Here is a 16,822-nt window from a genome sequence, read left to right as displayed (position 1 = left end):
GTCCAGTGACAGAACTAGGGGTAATGGACATAAGCTGGAACACAAAAAGTTCTGCTTAAATACAAAGAAAAACTTCATTCCTGTGAGAGTGAGGGAGCCCTGGCACAGGCTGCCCAGAGAGGCTGTGGAGTCTCTTTTTCCAGAGGTTTTCAAAACTGGCCTGGACATGTTCCTGTGTGACCCGATTGAGGGGAACTTGCTTTAGCAGGAGGTTGGACTGGATAATCTCTAGAGGTCACTTCCAACTCTGACCATTCTGTGATTATATGATAAAGGCCCAGTTCACACACTATCATCAGTCAAACACGACTGGAACAGGTCCCAGGTCAGAAAGCTTTCGCAGATATTGTAGAACTGGACGCAGATATAAACTGGTGTAGTGATGCAAAATAGTGGTAGGTTTACTCTTTCATCAACTGCTGCAGTTGGATGAGTCTGTATGGACTAGTCTGAATCTGTCATCAGATACTGTGAGAAAATATTGGAAGATCGGTGAGGAGGACTGTAAACATGTTCAAGTGACCTGCAGCTGGGTTGTTGAAAAAAATATATATCATATGAATTGTTGTTTGGCCTTGTGTGTTGGACAGGTAGAACATCTGTGTTTAGATAGCATAGACCTGTGGTAAACTTAGAGGCACCTTACCACACATGCTTGAGGTGCCTGCCCTGCTGTGGGAGAGGTGATAAACTACACCTGCACAAATCCCTGAAATACAGGCAAAGCCAGCATACCATGTTACATGTTATAAACGATTGTCTTCTAATGATTTAATGTCTGTCTCGCAAAAACCCACAGCATATTAACCTTTTGTAATGCTTAAGTACTAGTTGTGATGCTTAAGTATTAGTAGAATATGATTTGTAATTCTATGTCTAATATCAAAACATATTCTGAAAGTAGGACTGTGAAAGTGTAAAAGTTAACATTCTTGCTATACTTTTAAAGTGTGCTTCTCAAATACTTTTTTTTTTTTCCAGAGAAGACTGTTCTCTTCAGGCTTTTAGTAATGACTAAAGTTTTTGGAGAGAGAATGGAGGGATCCTGAGTGTTTAAAAAAGGGGCACTGGATTATTTTTTTAAAAAAGCTCTATCTTTGTTACTGAATTGATCAGCCTGATCTGAAAGCATAGTTCTGTATAGGGAAAGTTTCCCACAGTTTTTGATGAGTTTTACCTACATTCCTGGTATTCAGAAAAAAAGTCCATGCACGTAACTGAAATGCAGCTGAGCAAGTACTCTGAAACTCTGCTCTGGCACTCTGTGAGAACATCCACTGAAATCAGAAAGGCTATTCTGCAAAATCTGTTGTCAGAAAAGGTTTTGAACATTCTAGCATGCCCACTTGTCCTGCATCTGATTTTGTCATCCTCCTCTCACCTAGTAAAAACTAAATAAATCAGTAAGCTGTGACACTTCTGCCATTGTACTTGTCCTCCTAAATCGTGGTCATGAGTAATAAGATTGCCTGGTTATAATGCATACTCAGGGTACGTGAGTGAAGGCCAGAGAACTGCATTAGATGAAAAGCAGTAAAACGGTCATCTGGTGTTTAATATCTGTCAATATAGATATATAAGGATGTTTATACTGTAGCAGGGATAATTTTTAGAAGTTACTTACCTAGAGGACTTTTTAGACTATTATCTTTTTCATATTTCCAATCCACTTTAAGCATTTATTCCTAAAAGTAGAACAGATTACATTTTACAGGTATTTAAAAATACTTCTGTTTTCATGTAGCCCTCTTTACTGAGAGATTGTAAATGGATCTTTAACCCTGAGACTTGAAGCTCAGAGGAATGTAGTGCATAGAAAACTAAGATGAAAAGGAGAGAAGCCAAGTCATTGCAGGCACCTTTACTGCTGTTAGCATGGTATGAGTGAGCTAGTAAGCTTTACCAAGTGCAGAAGCTTTTATTTTCTGGCTTATCTCCTTCATGGAAAATCTCATGTCTTCTTTGCTCGCTGCCACTGTGTTTGCCCAGCAGAAGCTTTTCTCGAACTTTTGGTGTAGAAATACTATACTAAAGCAAAATAAAAATTATGCTCTGAGTTTCTTGTCTTCCATGTTCATGTCTTAGCCTTTGGGCCTTTTGATACTCTTATAGGTTTAAGAGGGCATATTTTTAACATTTGTCATTGGGATTCCTAAAGCATTACTAACATTGCGATGTACTTTAGCCATGTAGGTAGGTGCTATAATCAATTCTGCATAAACCTAAATTTAAAGGTAAGAAAAAAGTTCACCTTGTAGTAGAGAGATGTAATTCAGGTAGGGTGATGGCAATTTTCACAAACACAGCATGGTAGCTGTCACATATACTGTGCTCGTAAAGCCAGTCTCTGATTTTATAACAGTTCTAGTACATGCACATCAGGTTTGTGCTAGTTCTTTATACAGGTCACCATTTATTTCTCAAAACTCCACTGCTATGGCAACAAATTAAGTATTTGGTTCACTTGGAAGCTAATGAGATTACTTTAGATGAGAAGCTGGGGGCATTTTTTTTTTTTACTGTGGCAGATACTGGCAAATGTAATAACAAAGCTAACATCCATAGAGCTAGTTGAAGTAATTGTCAGATATGGAGAAAATTGCAGATTTGTAATTACAACCAAATTACCACTGTATTTCCTAATAATGTGCAGTTTTTTTGGTTTTGGTTGGTTGGCTGGTTGGTTTTTTTTCCTGTGCCTTAATTATTCTAAATTAGGGAGACAAAAAAGGTACATGAGCATCAAAAGCTGGCTGTTCTCTTGAAATCATAGTACTGTGTCATGGTTTTGCCCAGCCAGCAATGAAGCACCACGACAGTCTCTTGCTCAGTGCCCCTCATCCACCCCCATCCTCCTTAGGATGGCAGAGGCCCTAATGAGATGGGAGGAAAAGCAATAACCAAGGTTGCTGTGGATTGAGACAAGAGCAGGGAGGGCTCGCTGCTAATTATGGTTCTGGGCAAAACAGACTCCAGTACTCGACTTAGAGAGGAAAGTAGGAAAGTTTCTTCTACTACCTACAAGAAACAGAATGGAATAAAAGCAAGAAGAGTAGAATGATGAGAAAATTACAACCAACACTTTAAGATCTCCCTCCCCCATCCCTCCTTTCTTCCCAGGCCCAGCTCACTGCTCCCGATATCTCTACCTCCTCCCCGCTCAATGGCTCAGGGGGGCAGGGAGTGGGGAATGTGATCAGTCTCTCACAGATGGGCTCTGCCGCTTCTCTGTCTCAGAGAACGACTCCTGGCATTCTTCCCCTGCTGCAATATGCGGTGCCTCCCACGGGACACAGTCCTTAACAAACTTCTCTGGCGTGGGTTCTTCCCCACAGTTGCAGCTCCTGTGAATATGAGGTCCCTCACATGGGACACGGCATCCTCTGGCCATAGCCACTGCCCTTGGCACGGGTTCTTTAATGAAGTGAGTCATTGTCCCTGAAGTGGTGTCTTTAATGAAATGCAAACAAATCTCTGCTTCACCAGTCCTCTCCACAGGATGCAGGGGAGTCTCTGCTCCAGCATACCTACTCCTCCTCCTCTCTTTCCTCAGTGACCTTGGGGTCTGCATGGTCGCTTCTCTCTCTCCCAACTCCTTGCACCACCACCAGATGGAAAAGAAGAAAGGGTAGAAGAAAGAACAGGAAGAACCCTCCTCTTCTGGCTTCTTCTTAAAAGGTGATCGTGGAGGCAACTAATTGGCTCAGCCCCAGAAGTGAGTCTGGCTCAGAGCTGGGGAGAGTTTCAAGCAACTTTTTAAAGGAGCCATCTCAATAGTCCCTTCCCCATTACCAGAAACAGCTCTGTGTCAAACCATGACACACTGATAATGAGACCCAGAGTTCTTTACTGCACAGTCTCTTACTTTAAATAAACCCAAGCCAGAGATGACTGAAATGCATTTGTCACGTGCCAGATGGCATAACTGATATGGACTGGTGGCTTCATCCAAGCTTCTGATCACATCATGATCACTTCTGTCATGACTATCAACTTCTCTTCCCTATTCTAATTTCTATCTTGTATCTATCCTATACTGTACACTTTCCTCCTCGGAATAGCTGCATTCCTGTCCTCTCATGGCAGGAGATCCCATTGGGTTTGGTTTTTTTCTGTACATACTGCTGTGTGACAGTAACACCAAAGGCAAGACAGGAAGTTTTCCTTGCATTTTTAAGTCTCAGCACAGAGGCTATGACTGGACATTTCCCCCTCAGAAGAAATTATTTTCCTGCACAATATCATACAAGCTGTTGGTAATATTGTGATACTTTTATGCATAGACATGATTTTCTGTGAGCAAGAAGAGATGCCTTTCCTGTTTGCTGTCTCTTGGCTCATGCAGGTATCTGAGCCCTGAGGAAGAGCTTCAGAAATCATCCTGTGTCAACCAGGTTATATGCTGTAGCCTATCTGAGCTGAGCCTAATGGTTTATTTTAATCCCAGATAGACTTTTTCCTCAAGCGATTATCTATTTTACCATCACTCACGAGGATTAATGCTTACAGAGAGCAAAGATTTATAGACAAATTAAATTTAACGGTTCTAACTATTGCTGTCAAATGCACGTGGCTGAGCCTGAGGGACTCTATCCCCTGTTCCAATGTGACAGGTAGGAGGCTGGTTCCTGCACAGCAGTTGTGCAGGGGCTCCGGTCAGTACCAAACACCTTGCATCTGGGTTAGGTCAGCTTGGTAATGCAAATACAGAGACCTCACCATATGGACTGAGAAGTTCTGAGTGCCAGACACGCTTGTCCTCTCCTGCTCCATCTGACTTATTATGTTTGGCTTTTCTTATTGGGATTGCTCTGCTTTCCCTTGCCTCCTTTGTTTCATCACAGAGCCTTCAACTGAGACAGGCCTGTAGTGATTAAAGCAAGAATTTGAGACATTCCAAACATTTCCCCGCCTCTACTTCAGGTTTTAATATCCCTATCATAATGCAGTTAATGATAATCTCCCGACAGAAACTGTGAACAAATTTCAAAAAATTGAGACATTGGTTTCATGTAAATGATGAAATTGGAAGTCATCTGTCTTTGTTTTGTATTGTTTGATAAAACTTACAAAGCATTTAGGTCCTTCCTCTCATTTAGGCATTGCAGTCCTCATTTGTTTCAAACATTGTTTATATTACGTTTGGGTTTCCAAACGTGTCAGGCAAGGACTAATTTTTATTTAAAAATCAAATAGTCACATAATCACCTGACTCTAGAAGCTAAGCCTTTTAAGGAAAACACCATGAGAATGTATCAAGAGTTGGTAACAGTGAACATATCTCTATACAAATGCATACATGTATACCTATAAAATTATAGATAGATGCATTATACATTCATATATTCACTTTAATTTATGAACAATTTAAGACATTTTCCGTACATGATTCAAGGTAGGAGAGCTTAGGATTTGGGATTTTTCAGAAAGGATTACCTTTCTAAAAGTAGATTTGTTAATGCTTGGAGATTAAAAGCAAATGAACACTACTAGATTTTGTGTCTCTATTCAGAGCTGAATGTATGAAAGTGTAGTCCAAAGTGAAAACACATAAAATAGTGAGTTTAGATCTGGATGACTGATTTTCTTCTTATGGTATATTTCATTCATTTATTCTTGCATTATGTTGTACCTGCAAAGCACACTGTTATGGCAGACAAAGCTTATTTAAAAACCAGCACAAAGCACATGAATGGTAGGCTCTCCATCCCTTCCAAACCTTATCTACCTTATCCTGCAAAAGCTACAGTAGAAGGCAATAAGAGAACTAAATCTCTTAGTCATGGAATAGAGAATGGTTTGTAACTGATTTCTCTGTAAGAGGTAGGTATATTTTGTAGCTCTCTTGAATATAATTTTTCATGTTAATATCCAGACATCCAGGTGGCTGATTTCAAGGATAACCTCCTTCAAGTGCCAGAATGGGCCTTCCTAACAAGAAGGAAATCAAGCACAGGTCACAGGAGGCTTGCACGGCTGAACAAAGTGTTCCTGGCAAAAGCCAAACATAAAAATGAAGTGTACAAGTGGTGAAAGCAGGAGCAGGTGACTTATGAGGTACACAGAAGCAGTGTTCAAGTGTGCATGGACAGGGCCAGGAAAAGCAAAGCCCAACAGGAACTGAATCTCTTGAGGAAACACAAAGAGCAATGAGAAAGGCTTCTACAGGGACGTTAGCAGCAAAAGGAAGGCCAGGGAAGATGTGAGCCCATTGCTGAATGGGGCAGAGCACCTACTGTTGAATTAAATAAAAAAGGCCAAAGTATTACACACCTTCTTTAATTTGATCTTCTCTGGTAGGACCCATCTTCAGGAATCCCAGGCCCCTGAGGCCAGTGGGACATTCTGGAACAAGGAAGACTTATCTGTCAGTAGGGGACACTCAGATAAGGGAATATTTAAAAAAAAAACAGGCAGATGCAAATCCATAGGACATTATAGGATGTACACAAAAGTGCTGAGGGAGTTCACCAATGTCATTGTAAGACTGCTTTTGCTTGTCTTTAAAAGGCCAAGGGAACTGGGAGAGAGCCCTGAGAAATAGAAGAAAGCAAATGTCACTCCTATTTTCAAGGACAAGCAGGAGGATCTAGGAAACTACAGGCCATTCAGCTTCACCTTGATTCCTGAGAAGATGATGGAAATCAATTGCAAACACATTAAGGACAAGAAGGTGGAGTAGTCAATGTGGATGATTATTCCCCTCTACACAGCACTGGTGAGACCTTGTTTGTAGTGTAGTGTCATGTTCTGAGATTACCAGGACAAGAAAGACACAGGCATACTGGAGTGAGTCAAGGGAAGAGCTGGGTGATGAAGAGGCTGGAGTACCTGTCATATAAGGAGAAGCTGAGAGAGCTGGGATTGTTTAGCCTCAACAAGAAAAGAGGGGATGTAAAACACATACAGACCTAAACCTTGGATACTTAAAAATTATTCCAGTGGAGCACTGTACCCATTTTATTAAGCAACTTCATGAGGATCTTGCTGAGAAATGATGACTTCTTTTCAGCATGGAGAGATGAGAAATTAATTCCTAGAATGCCATGTTCCTGTCTTTGCTCCTTTATGACACCTGTTCACAATTTAAAGCACAAGTCTCTATACTTGTATTAACAAACTAGGCAAATCTATCAAATTGTTTGACCAAACAACAGATGACTTGTATCAGGATTTATCTGGGGCTTCCACATTGTTCAGGCATGCAGAAGGACTCATAAGCAATAACTTGCTTTCCCTATACCTGGATTACATGCTGGCCTGTAAAGGACTTGTTCAATAAATGCATGCCCAGCTGAAATTTTCAGGCACTTAAACCAAAGAAGAAATTTTACCTGAGAAATTGAATCAATATTTTCTCAGGGTATTCTTGTTTTATCAACCTGAATGTTTTTAGTGGGCTCACCATTGCAGTATGTGAACACTAGGTATGTTTTAAAAGATACCTATGTGAGCTCAATTCCTCTCAGCGCAGAGTTCCCTATTGTTCTGTAATGAGCAATAAAGCAGTTCAGATTGATTAGTTGCATCAACAGACAGAAATTTCATCTGAAGATGAACCTGCCTTCAATAGCTTATTACAATGAAGTCTGGCAGTCTGAAGTTCTGTGTTTTCATCACTTATGTTCTATGTTGTGGGACCTAGGGCTGGGGGAAGTGGGGCTTGTAGTGCTGTGGACAGATCCCCAATTGCAAAAAAATTATCTACACAGGAATGCAGATAAGCAGGCACTTCTTTATTATGCAGCGCTGGGAAAACACGGGGGATAGCTCCATTGTTAGTTACCATTTTGGGGGTTTTTATACAGCTCAAACAAAAGAATCACATTTGCCAACACAAGCATGCATAAAATGTCCATCTGTCAATTTAGCCCTTCACCTTGATTCGTTCCCAACAAACACAAAATTTCCAAAATCACAGTGACTGGTCAAAAAAAGATATCAGTCCCTTTGTTTTAGTAACAACTAAGGTAATAGCCAAGGTAACCTAACAAATACATTTACCAGGGTCTTGTAGCTAAGGTAACAACTAAGGTAACCTAAGAAATACATTCACCCGGGTCTCATAGCTAAGGTAACAGGTATGTAACTCTTGCAGTTTGATCCTTATGTGATTCAAATAAATACTTACTCAGTCAATAAGTATTGGAGTTATTTGCAAGTGCTCAGCTAATTGACTGAACTATTACAAGTGCTCATCAAGTGCTTGACTACCCATTGTGATGATAAGTTCTTAACTAAAATAATTGTGTATCTGCAACAGTGCCATGTGACCTCCCTGGGTACTTCATTCATGAAACATATATAGAAAAAACTCTCATTGCCTTCCACAGGTCAGTTTCAATGGAGGAATAAATGTAAATGTTTACTCTTAAAAGACAAAACTTCAATATTTATGTAGCAACCTACATAAACTTGCAGCTAGCTCAACAGGAAGAAGGAGCAAACCATATATGGGACTGGGCCAACGGTTTTTGCTTTTGTGAAGTACTGTTCAGGGAAACTCTTGAGAAGTCCACTCCTCTAACAGTTGACTCATGCCTTTCAGTTGCTGACCAGTCCCACCACAGTCATAGTATCTTGTTCATAGTAGCTAGTGGTAGTGGTTTAACTTGGTTCCCCTCTCTCTTTGGGATTTGGAAGCAGCAGGCAGTGTAGAAAAAAACCATAGCCTCAAGGAAGTACAGTAAGAGCTCTATTTTGGGCGTAATTAAGCAGTGTTAAAAAACATTGCACATGCAATATTTTTAGATGAGTGCTTTGAGAAAAAAAGCCAACCTGTTAAATGCCATTGAACAGCACCTGCCTCTTGACAGCAGTTCCCAGCACAGAATGTGCATCGTCACCAAATCAGGGCAGCAAGAATTTAGGGGCATTGCTTTGCATGATGAATAATCAAACGTACTTATTTTCCTCCACCTCCACAACACAGTTCTCTTTCGCTGCTGCAGGCCTACTCTTATGCAGCCCAGTGTTTTGAGGAGAGTGTGTTTGCAACTGGCTTTTAATTTATGAAAATCAAGGCTCCCATGCCCTGGCTGATGAAATGTTACTGCTTCCACAATACCTCTCTGAAGTGTGAAGATATTAATAAATCCTTTGGAAAGTTTTAGGGAAGAAATTCATAATTGGTTATTCATTTCTAGGAGCTGGTAAAGCCAAGTCAGGATGTTGGAGAAGCTGACAGGAAACAGACTGAGGAAATCATTTCACTTGGAGCAAACAAATCATTACTGCTGTACTCTCACCACAACTGGTCCTTCCCACTGATGGTGCCTGGGACAGCACCTATAGCTGGGATCCGGTGACAGAGAAGGGACACAGTCCAGGCTGAGCTCAGCCATTATCTCCCGGGGAAGGCACGATGGTCCACGATGCTCCTTCACTATGGAAACCGGTGAGGAAACCCGGCCAGAAGCTCCGGACTTCGTAGCTTCCTGAAGTACACGGCTGGAGCCCAGGGTTGAGAGAAGTACCCAGGAGAACAGCACTCCTGTATCAAGGAAAGACTAGGGCCCTAGCTCAGTACCCGCCCGCCTGCCGCCCCCCGCAGAACAAGGTGTCGGGCGGCAGGTACGCTGCACCAGCCCCCTCGGCAGCCCCACCTGCCCCGCAAGCCCCAGCAGGCACCGCCGCGGCCCGCGGGACTCATCAAGATCCTCCGGCAGCTCCGGCTCAGCGCTGCCGCGAGCTCGGCGCTTTGGCGAGGCACCGTCTCCGCCCGGGGCGGTGCGTCAGGCCTGCCCCGGGCGGACAGGCCCTTCTCCGGCCCCATCCGTCGCCAGGCGTCCCGCGCGATGCCGCTCCCGTCGCGCAGCCGCCCCCAGCCCCCGCCGCTAGACGCGCGTTCCCTTTAAGAGCCCGTTGCCGCCCAGCCCCGCCCGCCGCTCGCCGGCCCGCAGCCCTGCGGCAGCGGCCCCGCTGCTGAGGCGACGCGGTGGTCGTCGTCTTCCGCACGGCCGGGAGCAGGTGCTCTGCGGCGACCGAGGGGCAGCGGGCCGGCAGCATGTCAACGAAGGCGGAGCAGTGTGAGTGGCGGGGCTGTGCGGCGGGCCGGGGCTTGCAGCGAGGGGCTCGGGGGGCGGGTGGCCGGCGGTGCCTCAAGCCGGTGGCGGAGCCCGCCGCCGGCGTTCAGTGCCCCGGCGGAGTTGCGCTGCCCGGTGGCTCCCGCGGTGCGTGGCGGCCGCGGAGCAGCCAGCGCTGGCGGAGGCAGCGGTGGAGGGGGAGGTGCTGCCTTCTGGTTCTTTCTGTGTCAGCCGCCGCCGAGCGCTTGGTGGTGGCGGCCCTCGGAGCATCTCTCTGCCCGCTCCGCGCCCGTGTTTGTGCACAGGCAGCGCCAGGGACCTGAAGGGAAGAAACGAGGGGTCACGGGATGAGAGTCAAAGATTGAGACCACCGACTTGGCCCTTGGCCCCGTGGCGGGGAGAATCCAGCCTGCTTCTGCATCCCTGTCCCAAAGGGTGTAGCCACCTCAAAAACTGGAGATCTGTCTGTAGAGAGCAGAGGTGACCTATGTGTTGCTGTCTTGAAGGTGGTCTTGCTGCGAGATGGTGAGAAGGGAGGTGTGCTGGCATGGTTGCCTGTGCTGCTCACCTTTTGGGCAAGTGCACACTGGGCGTTCCTGCCTCGCCTGCTTGCAGCCTGCCGCAGCTCCCAGAGTCTCCCGGCAGGAGCCCCCCTGCCCAGGGCCTTTCATGCCTCCTCACAGCCACGCTGTGTTAACCACTGCCTTGGCCGGATCCCATGCTAGCTACTGGCCGGCGCTGTTGGTAGTGCTGATAACAACTGATGCATCTGCAAGAACCCTTGTGGGAGGCTTAAAGTGACATACGAGTATCCTTGTATTTATATATGCCTGGAAAAAGGAAAATAATTACCTTTTTGTTGTTGTTGTTTAGGATTTGCTGCTAATTTACAGTGATGGATGATGTTGCTGTTAAAATGTTATGTGGTTGCTAATTTATTGCTGTAGGGATGCACTCCTGGCCTCATAAATAGAGACACAATGTTCTGACCATGCAGCAACCCTGAAGTGTGCAATGCTCAGATCAGTAGTGTTCTATTCTTTTTGCCTTCACTACTCCCACGTCAGTTTTGTAATTGTTTGTTTTTTCTTGTGATACTTAGATGTTAATTATGCTTCTTTCACATTGGCATGTGGAAAGATTTCTGCCACCTTTGTCCCAGCACTGCCTATGGCATTTTCTTGCTTTTCTATTCTGCCTTCTCTGCTTCTTCAATGCTGATGCTTTTGCTCTGCTCTGTTTGAGCTTCTTTCATATTTTATCTTTGACTGTGTTTTCTTTCTTGTACTGTTCAAGACACTGCATCTTGACCTACCACATCCCTGTTCTCTATTTTAAGATGTAACTGGGATCTAGGTTTCAGATCTTTCCACCTCCTAATGTTCTTTCTCGTGATGCTCCAGGTAGAGTATTTAGTTAATGGATATATCCTGTGTGTTCTAACCTACTGTGAATGTATTTTGTTTACCAAGACCCCTCCCCTGACTAGGTCTTGTGGTATTACCAAATGTCTTTCTCCCTACCACCTGCAGTTTTTGACAAATGGTGATAGACTCTGTCAACGTTTACACTGATGTGCATACATCACTGCCAGGCAAACCTTCAAACTCCAGCTGTTGCTGTTGTTGCTTCTGCCCTCCTTGACTGACAGGCAAGAACCAGAATGTCTCGGGAAGGAGTCAAGTAACCAGTCATAATGAGTCTCAATTTACCAAGAAGAGCAGCAAAACACTACGAGTGAGGAAACAGAAAAGATACTGGCCTAAACATGAGTCTGTGGCCAATCCACAGCTATTTGGCAGGTTGTATGAACAAGAGGTAAAGTGGTGGCAATCTGGGAGATCATCTTGAAGTTTACCTTTTTTGTGACCACCTGCATCTCCTATCTCATACCAGCAGTATTAACAGTGACTTTCATCGTTTGATTCATCATGACATACCTGAGGTGTTCTGTTGTGTGAAAAGAAAATTAGTTCTTTTTCACCTTAAATAACAGTAGCTGGTGTTTAGTTGTGGTAAGTAATGTCCTGGGAATGCCTGATGTCCACTCTGTTCTCTAGGACAGCGAAGCAACCAGGACCATCTTTAAGAACTCCTCACGGTTTCACTCTTGATTCAGTCAGTGTTTACACAGAGGCTAGGGAGTTCAGTTAGATCTGTGTAGATTCAAGAGAGATGCCCACCGAAGTATCCTGGAATAATTTTCATTTAAAAATGTCTTTTATGTGATGACCCTATGACATTGGCTAAGTACTTCCACAAGAGGGACATCACTTTTTAAAGTGTATCTCTGGGTGCTCGGAAGCTCAAAAATTGGGTCATTTGTGCCCTTCTGTATCTCAAAAGCTGACAAAGTTTTGCTCTAGGCCTCTCCTTCAGAAGGTCCTTTGTGTTCTGGGAAGCTGTGCTGAAATTGTCAGTGTTCTGGGAAACAACTGAGAGGTGAGGTTAAAAAGATAATGTTAATATTTAGGCTTTATAAATAAGTTTTCTTGTTTGGGTATTTTGCCTGATACAATTGCATGACAATGCTGATTAATACAAATAGATTTCCTTAATTATTTAAGAACATTGATTCTGGATACCCTATGTTCTTCACTGAAAGTAAGTAGCTGTAGAGGCACACAGTTCTCTGAAATACATCTAGACCTGAATTTTTACATAATCTGTCTTTTTATCAATCCAATTCACTTACAAATATCTTGACAGCAAACCATCACAGCCACAGTAAACTGCACATCTTGCTATGCATTGTTTTTTGTGGAGTACTGTGAAATATGGTCTGTTTTCTTTGCCCGGCTTGATAGTCTCTTTTTTTTTACTGGCAAGAGAAATTAGCATCATAAAATACACTTATGAAGTAATTCCTTTTTGAATCAAATCATCTCTAGATTAGTTTCTATAGGGGTCTTCATGACAGTTGAAAAAAGAATCTGGTAAATTGACCTGCAAATCTGGGACTAAAACTGAAGATAGCGGGCAGAAAGAATGAGAGTTGGGACGAGGAGGGGAAAACAGGCCTTGGACTGTGAAAATAAACCGTAACCTGGAGTGGAGCACATCATGACCAAATATAACTATTCCAGTGGTTTTGGGAGGGGTATAGGAACCTAGTTATGACTGTTCCACAGAGACAGGGATGACCTGCAAAACACTGGCCATGGTACCACAGGCCTAGGTGATGGCCTGAAGGGCTCTTATCCTGTTTGTAACTGTAGTGAAGTGATCTGAGTCCATGAGACAAAGATTCTGTTTTCAGCTGTTTGGGGGAAGAAAAAAAAAAAAGTGGTGACTGATTTTAATTATCCATTTACATTACCTTAAAGTAAAGGTAAAGTTGTGAAGTAAAACACTTAAGAGTGAGACGATGCATGTCATTAGTTTATTACTTTTTTCATGTACATTGTGACAGTGCCCCAATTGCATTTTTACTTGCACTTTTCCCATAGACCCCATCTCCGTTCAGTCACATCATGTGCTTTCTTCCTCTCTCTGTAGAAGCTTGAATTGCTACAGAAATTGTGAGGGTATGGTCAGCACAGCAAGAAAAAGGAGAAAGGCTGATAGTGATGAGAGCAGTTGGATGCTGGAAGACTGCATTTCTTGTCATGGAATTCAAGCAAACAGTATTTTTTTTGCTTGTTTATTATCTGACAGTTATTTTATGGATAACTGATTTGAAATTGTCAAACCTCATTTGTTGTGTGACTGAGCACCCACAGATGCTTTTGTTTACTGCATGTGAAAAGTCCAGTACATACTGCTATCTATATTGGCAAAATGGCTCTCAGTATATTAAGCTGAACCTCCAGCAACAGTTATAGACACTTTGCTCTTGGTGTCTGTCCTTCAGTCTTTTTCTGTAGTATGGATACAGTGTCACCCTTTCTCATTCAACTTGTCAGTGGTACAGAGAAAAAGCAGAATGCTCATGAAATGTTCAGGTACAGCAGCAGTGAGTGACATAGCAATGTCTCTTAAGGAAATTCATAAATCAAAGGTCTCTTCCAGCTGAAACAATTCTATAGGATCATCAAGTCCAGCCTTTGTCCCAGCCCTGTCAACCATTAGATCATTTCCCTAAGTGCAACATCCACCCGTCTCTTACAGGGACAGTGACTCCAGCACCTCCCTGGGCAGCCCGTTGCAATGCCTGACAACCCTGTCAGTAAAGAAATTCCAGTAGTGGACTTAATGGTATTCATTCTTTAATAAATGCCATTTGACAGTGAGAATAAAACTAAGTATTGACTAATTGCTCGTTTAGGAAGCACAATTTATCTTCCATGCTGGAGGAGCCCTGAGGTATATCCTGGTGTAGTGAATGACTGTCATAATCCATATGCTCAAGGACTGAAGTCATTCAGAAGCGTCTCCCGTATTAAGTACCTGTTACACACAGTCTTGATGGACTTCTAACATCATGAAGGGTTCCCAGACAGCTTTTGTTGAGGCTGTGTCTGCACAGAGGAATGCTATGAACAACTGCTAAGCAGTCCAGCTGGAAGTACATTTGAGCTGGTGCAGCAGAATGGTTAGTGAGTGAGACTGTCTCATATAGGTGATCTCAGACATTGCACCTGTGGTGGGTAATCACTTTTTTCCAATACTGAACTACGATCTCTGTTAGAAAAAAAAACCCACATATTTTTCTAAAACAACAAAAAACTGTTTTCAGTAAAGATGTAGTGCTCCTAATGCTCGCCTGCTTGATCAGACTCCCCAAGGCACTTAATAAACAGCACAGATCTTTTTGTATCTTTAGTTCACTGCATAAAGTCAATGTATGGCCCAAAGTATATCACACAAACTCTCTCTGTTTTAGCTTATATCTCTTTTGGCTGTAGGAATATTTATCCATCTCACATGAACTTCTGTGATCCAATGACTCATTCATTATAAATGAATCTTGACGTGCTTGGAGACACAGAAGTGCAGGATTTTTTTATTCTTGTTACACTGTATTTTAGGGTTTTTGTTTTTAAATTTGCTAGCACTGAATTACTCTAATACTGATGCAGACATTCACTGCTGTGCTTTCCTGTCGGCATTCTTGCACTGGAGTCTCCAATTTATTCAAAGTTGGAGGAATGGAGAGATTTTTCATTTTTTAATTATTAAATAAAACCAAATCGTAAATGATAGGGATGGGTGTGATTCTGCCAAAGTCTGCAGAAAACCTAAATGAAAGTTTGTGTATTTGTTTTTTGTCTTTTATGTAGTTGCTTCCAAAATCCGTTACCTTCAGGAATACCACAACCGGGTCCTCCACAACATTTACCCTGTGCCCTCTGGGACTGACATTGCAAATACTCTGAAATACTTTTCTCAGACGTTATTGAGGTAAGTTTTAACTAATGCTCTTGAAGAAAAAAGAGCTGAAGAATTACAGGAGATATTGATTAACCTTGAATTGGTTGCAAGATTAAATGGGTCAATGCTCAGCCAAAAAGAATCAGAGCATAATTTAAGAAAAGAGTGGTATGAATTAATCTCTTCAGTGGCTGTTGCCCAATTTGCCCAGTTGAGCTGCTTACTGAGTGGCTGATTCTAAAATAAACTTGATTACACATTTGCTTGGCCCTAAGACTTAGCTTAATGCACAAACATGCTGAACTTTTGAAGAAAGGAATTTGTGACCTGTAGAGTTAGATGTGTGTACTTATGGCCTCCTTGAGAGTCCTGGTGCCACAGGATCCCAGAGTAATGAGCCAGATGAGCAGAATGATTCTTTCTGTGCCATAGTTCAGCTGGCTGTCGGGTTTGGGTTCTGGTTCAGTCTCTTATAACAACATGAGTAGACGTAGAGTTTGTATACATGTCTGGATTTGAATGGCACAGCAGATCAGGATTGTTCTGACCTGAGGTTTTTATTTAGACCAATATTGAGTGATAATGCATAGTACCAAATACCATATGATTACAGAATACCTTTTGAATAGAAAGTACAACCTCTTGTCTTGCTAAAAAGATATGAACAATTGAGAGACTTAATTAGGAGTGACATACATTCCATGGTACTACCTGGTGGATTCATATTTTCAAATTGTTTTTTAAATGACTTTTGACAGTGAAAAGGTGATGTTTGTCTGCCCAGATTTTGGCTGACACTAGTTTTCACTAGAAAAATGCAGTTGAATGCAGTTTAAGCTGCATTTCTATGCATAGCTTCCTGATTTATACGTGCAAAGATTGCTCCTTCTATCAGAAGCTAATTTGGAAATACAGCTGTTTGCCTTATTTTATGAGAAAACATTAACAAAATGGAATTAACTCATATATTTGTATTCCTAGCCCTATGGTGTACACAAGTTGAGAAGCAAGAATTTAAACTTGAAAGACTAATGGTAGTTCATTCTCACATTTATTTAAAGCACATGGGATATATCAAACTTCTTGATCCTTTTCCTAAGGAAGAAAGATACGTTGACAGAATTTCTCATTATCAGTGGAACACTTGTGAACATAAAAGCTTCTTGTTCCCTTTCAAAAATTTCAAGAGCAGAATTGTTTAACCACTGTGAAATTTGTTTCCGTCATCATTTAGAGAGTTGAAGAAACTTAGGGCAACCAGCAGGGCTTTAAGATTAATAAATTAGATGTCTCATTTTCCCCACTGCTGCAATATAGTATGTTCAAAGAGTCAGTAAACATCACTGCAAAATCTTTGTCTATTCCCAAAATCAGGCTATTTCAATGGATTATTTGCACAACACACACACACACACACACATATAAATCACATTTAAGTGAGATTCTGCATGACAAAACAGTCTCAGGTTAAGTGCTATGGGCCT

General features: G+C 42.4%; 1 protein-coding gene across 6 annotated transcripts in view; it reads left to right on the top strand.

The window, feature by feature from the left end:
• Positions 1-9,921: 9,921 nt before the first annotated feature.
• Positions 9,922-16,822, top strand: part of UNC79 (unc-79 homolog, NALCN channel complex subunit) — a 111,970-nt gene continuing 105,069 nt past the window's right edge. For all 6 annotated transcript variants that reach the window (XM_061998334.1, XM_061998333.1, XM_061998332.1 and 3 more), the window contains exons 1-2: positions 9,922-10,028; positions 15,248-15,368. In XM_061998334.1, the coding sequence (XP_061854318.1) occupies positions 10,007-10,028; positions 15,248-15,368 (143 nt within the window). In that variant the 5' untranslated portion in view covers positions 9,922-10,006. The remainder of the gene's footprint in view (positions 10,029-15,247; positions 15,369-16,822) is intronic.

This window comes from Colius striatus, chromosome 6 (assembly GCF_028858725.1).
Source record: "Colius striatus isolate bColStr4 chromosome 6, bColStr4.1.hap1, whole genome shotgun sequence".
Taxonomy (NCBI): domain Eukaryota; kingdom Metazoa; phylum Chordata; class Aves; order Coliiformes; family Coliidae; genus Colius; species Colius striatus.
Note: the sequence above shows the minus strand (reverse complement) of the source record. Positions and strands in the feature narration are given on the sequence as shown.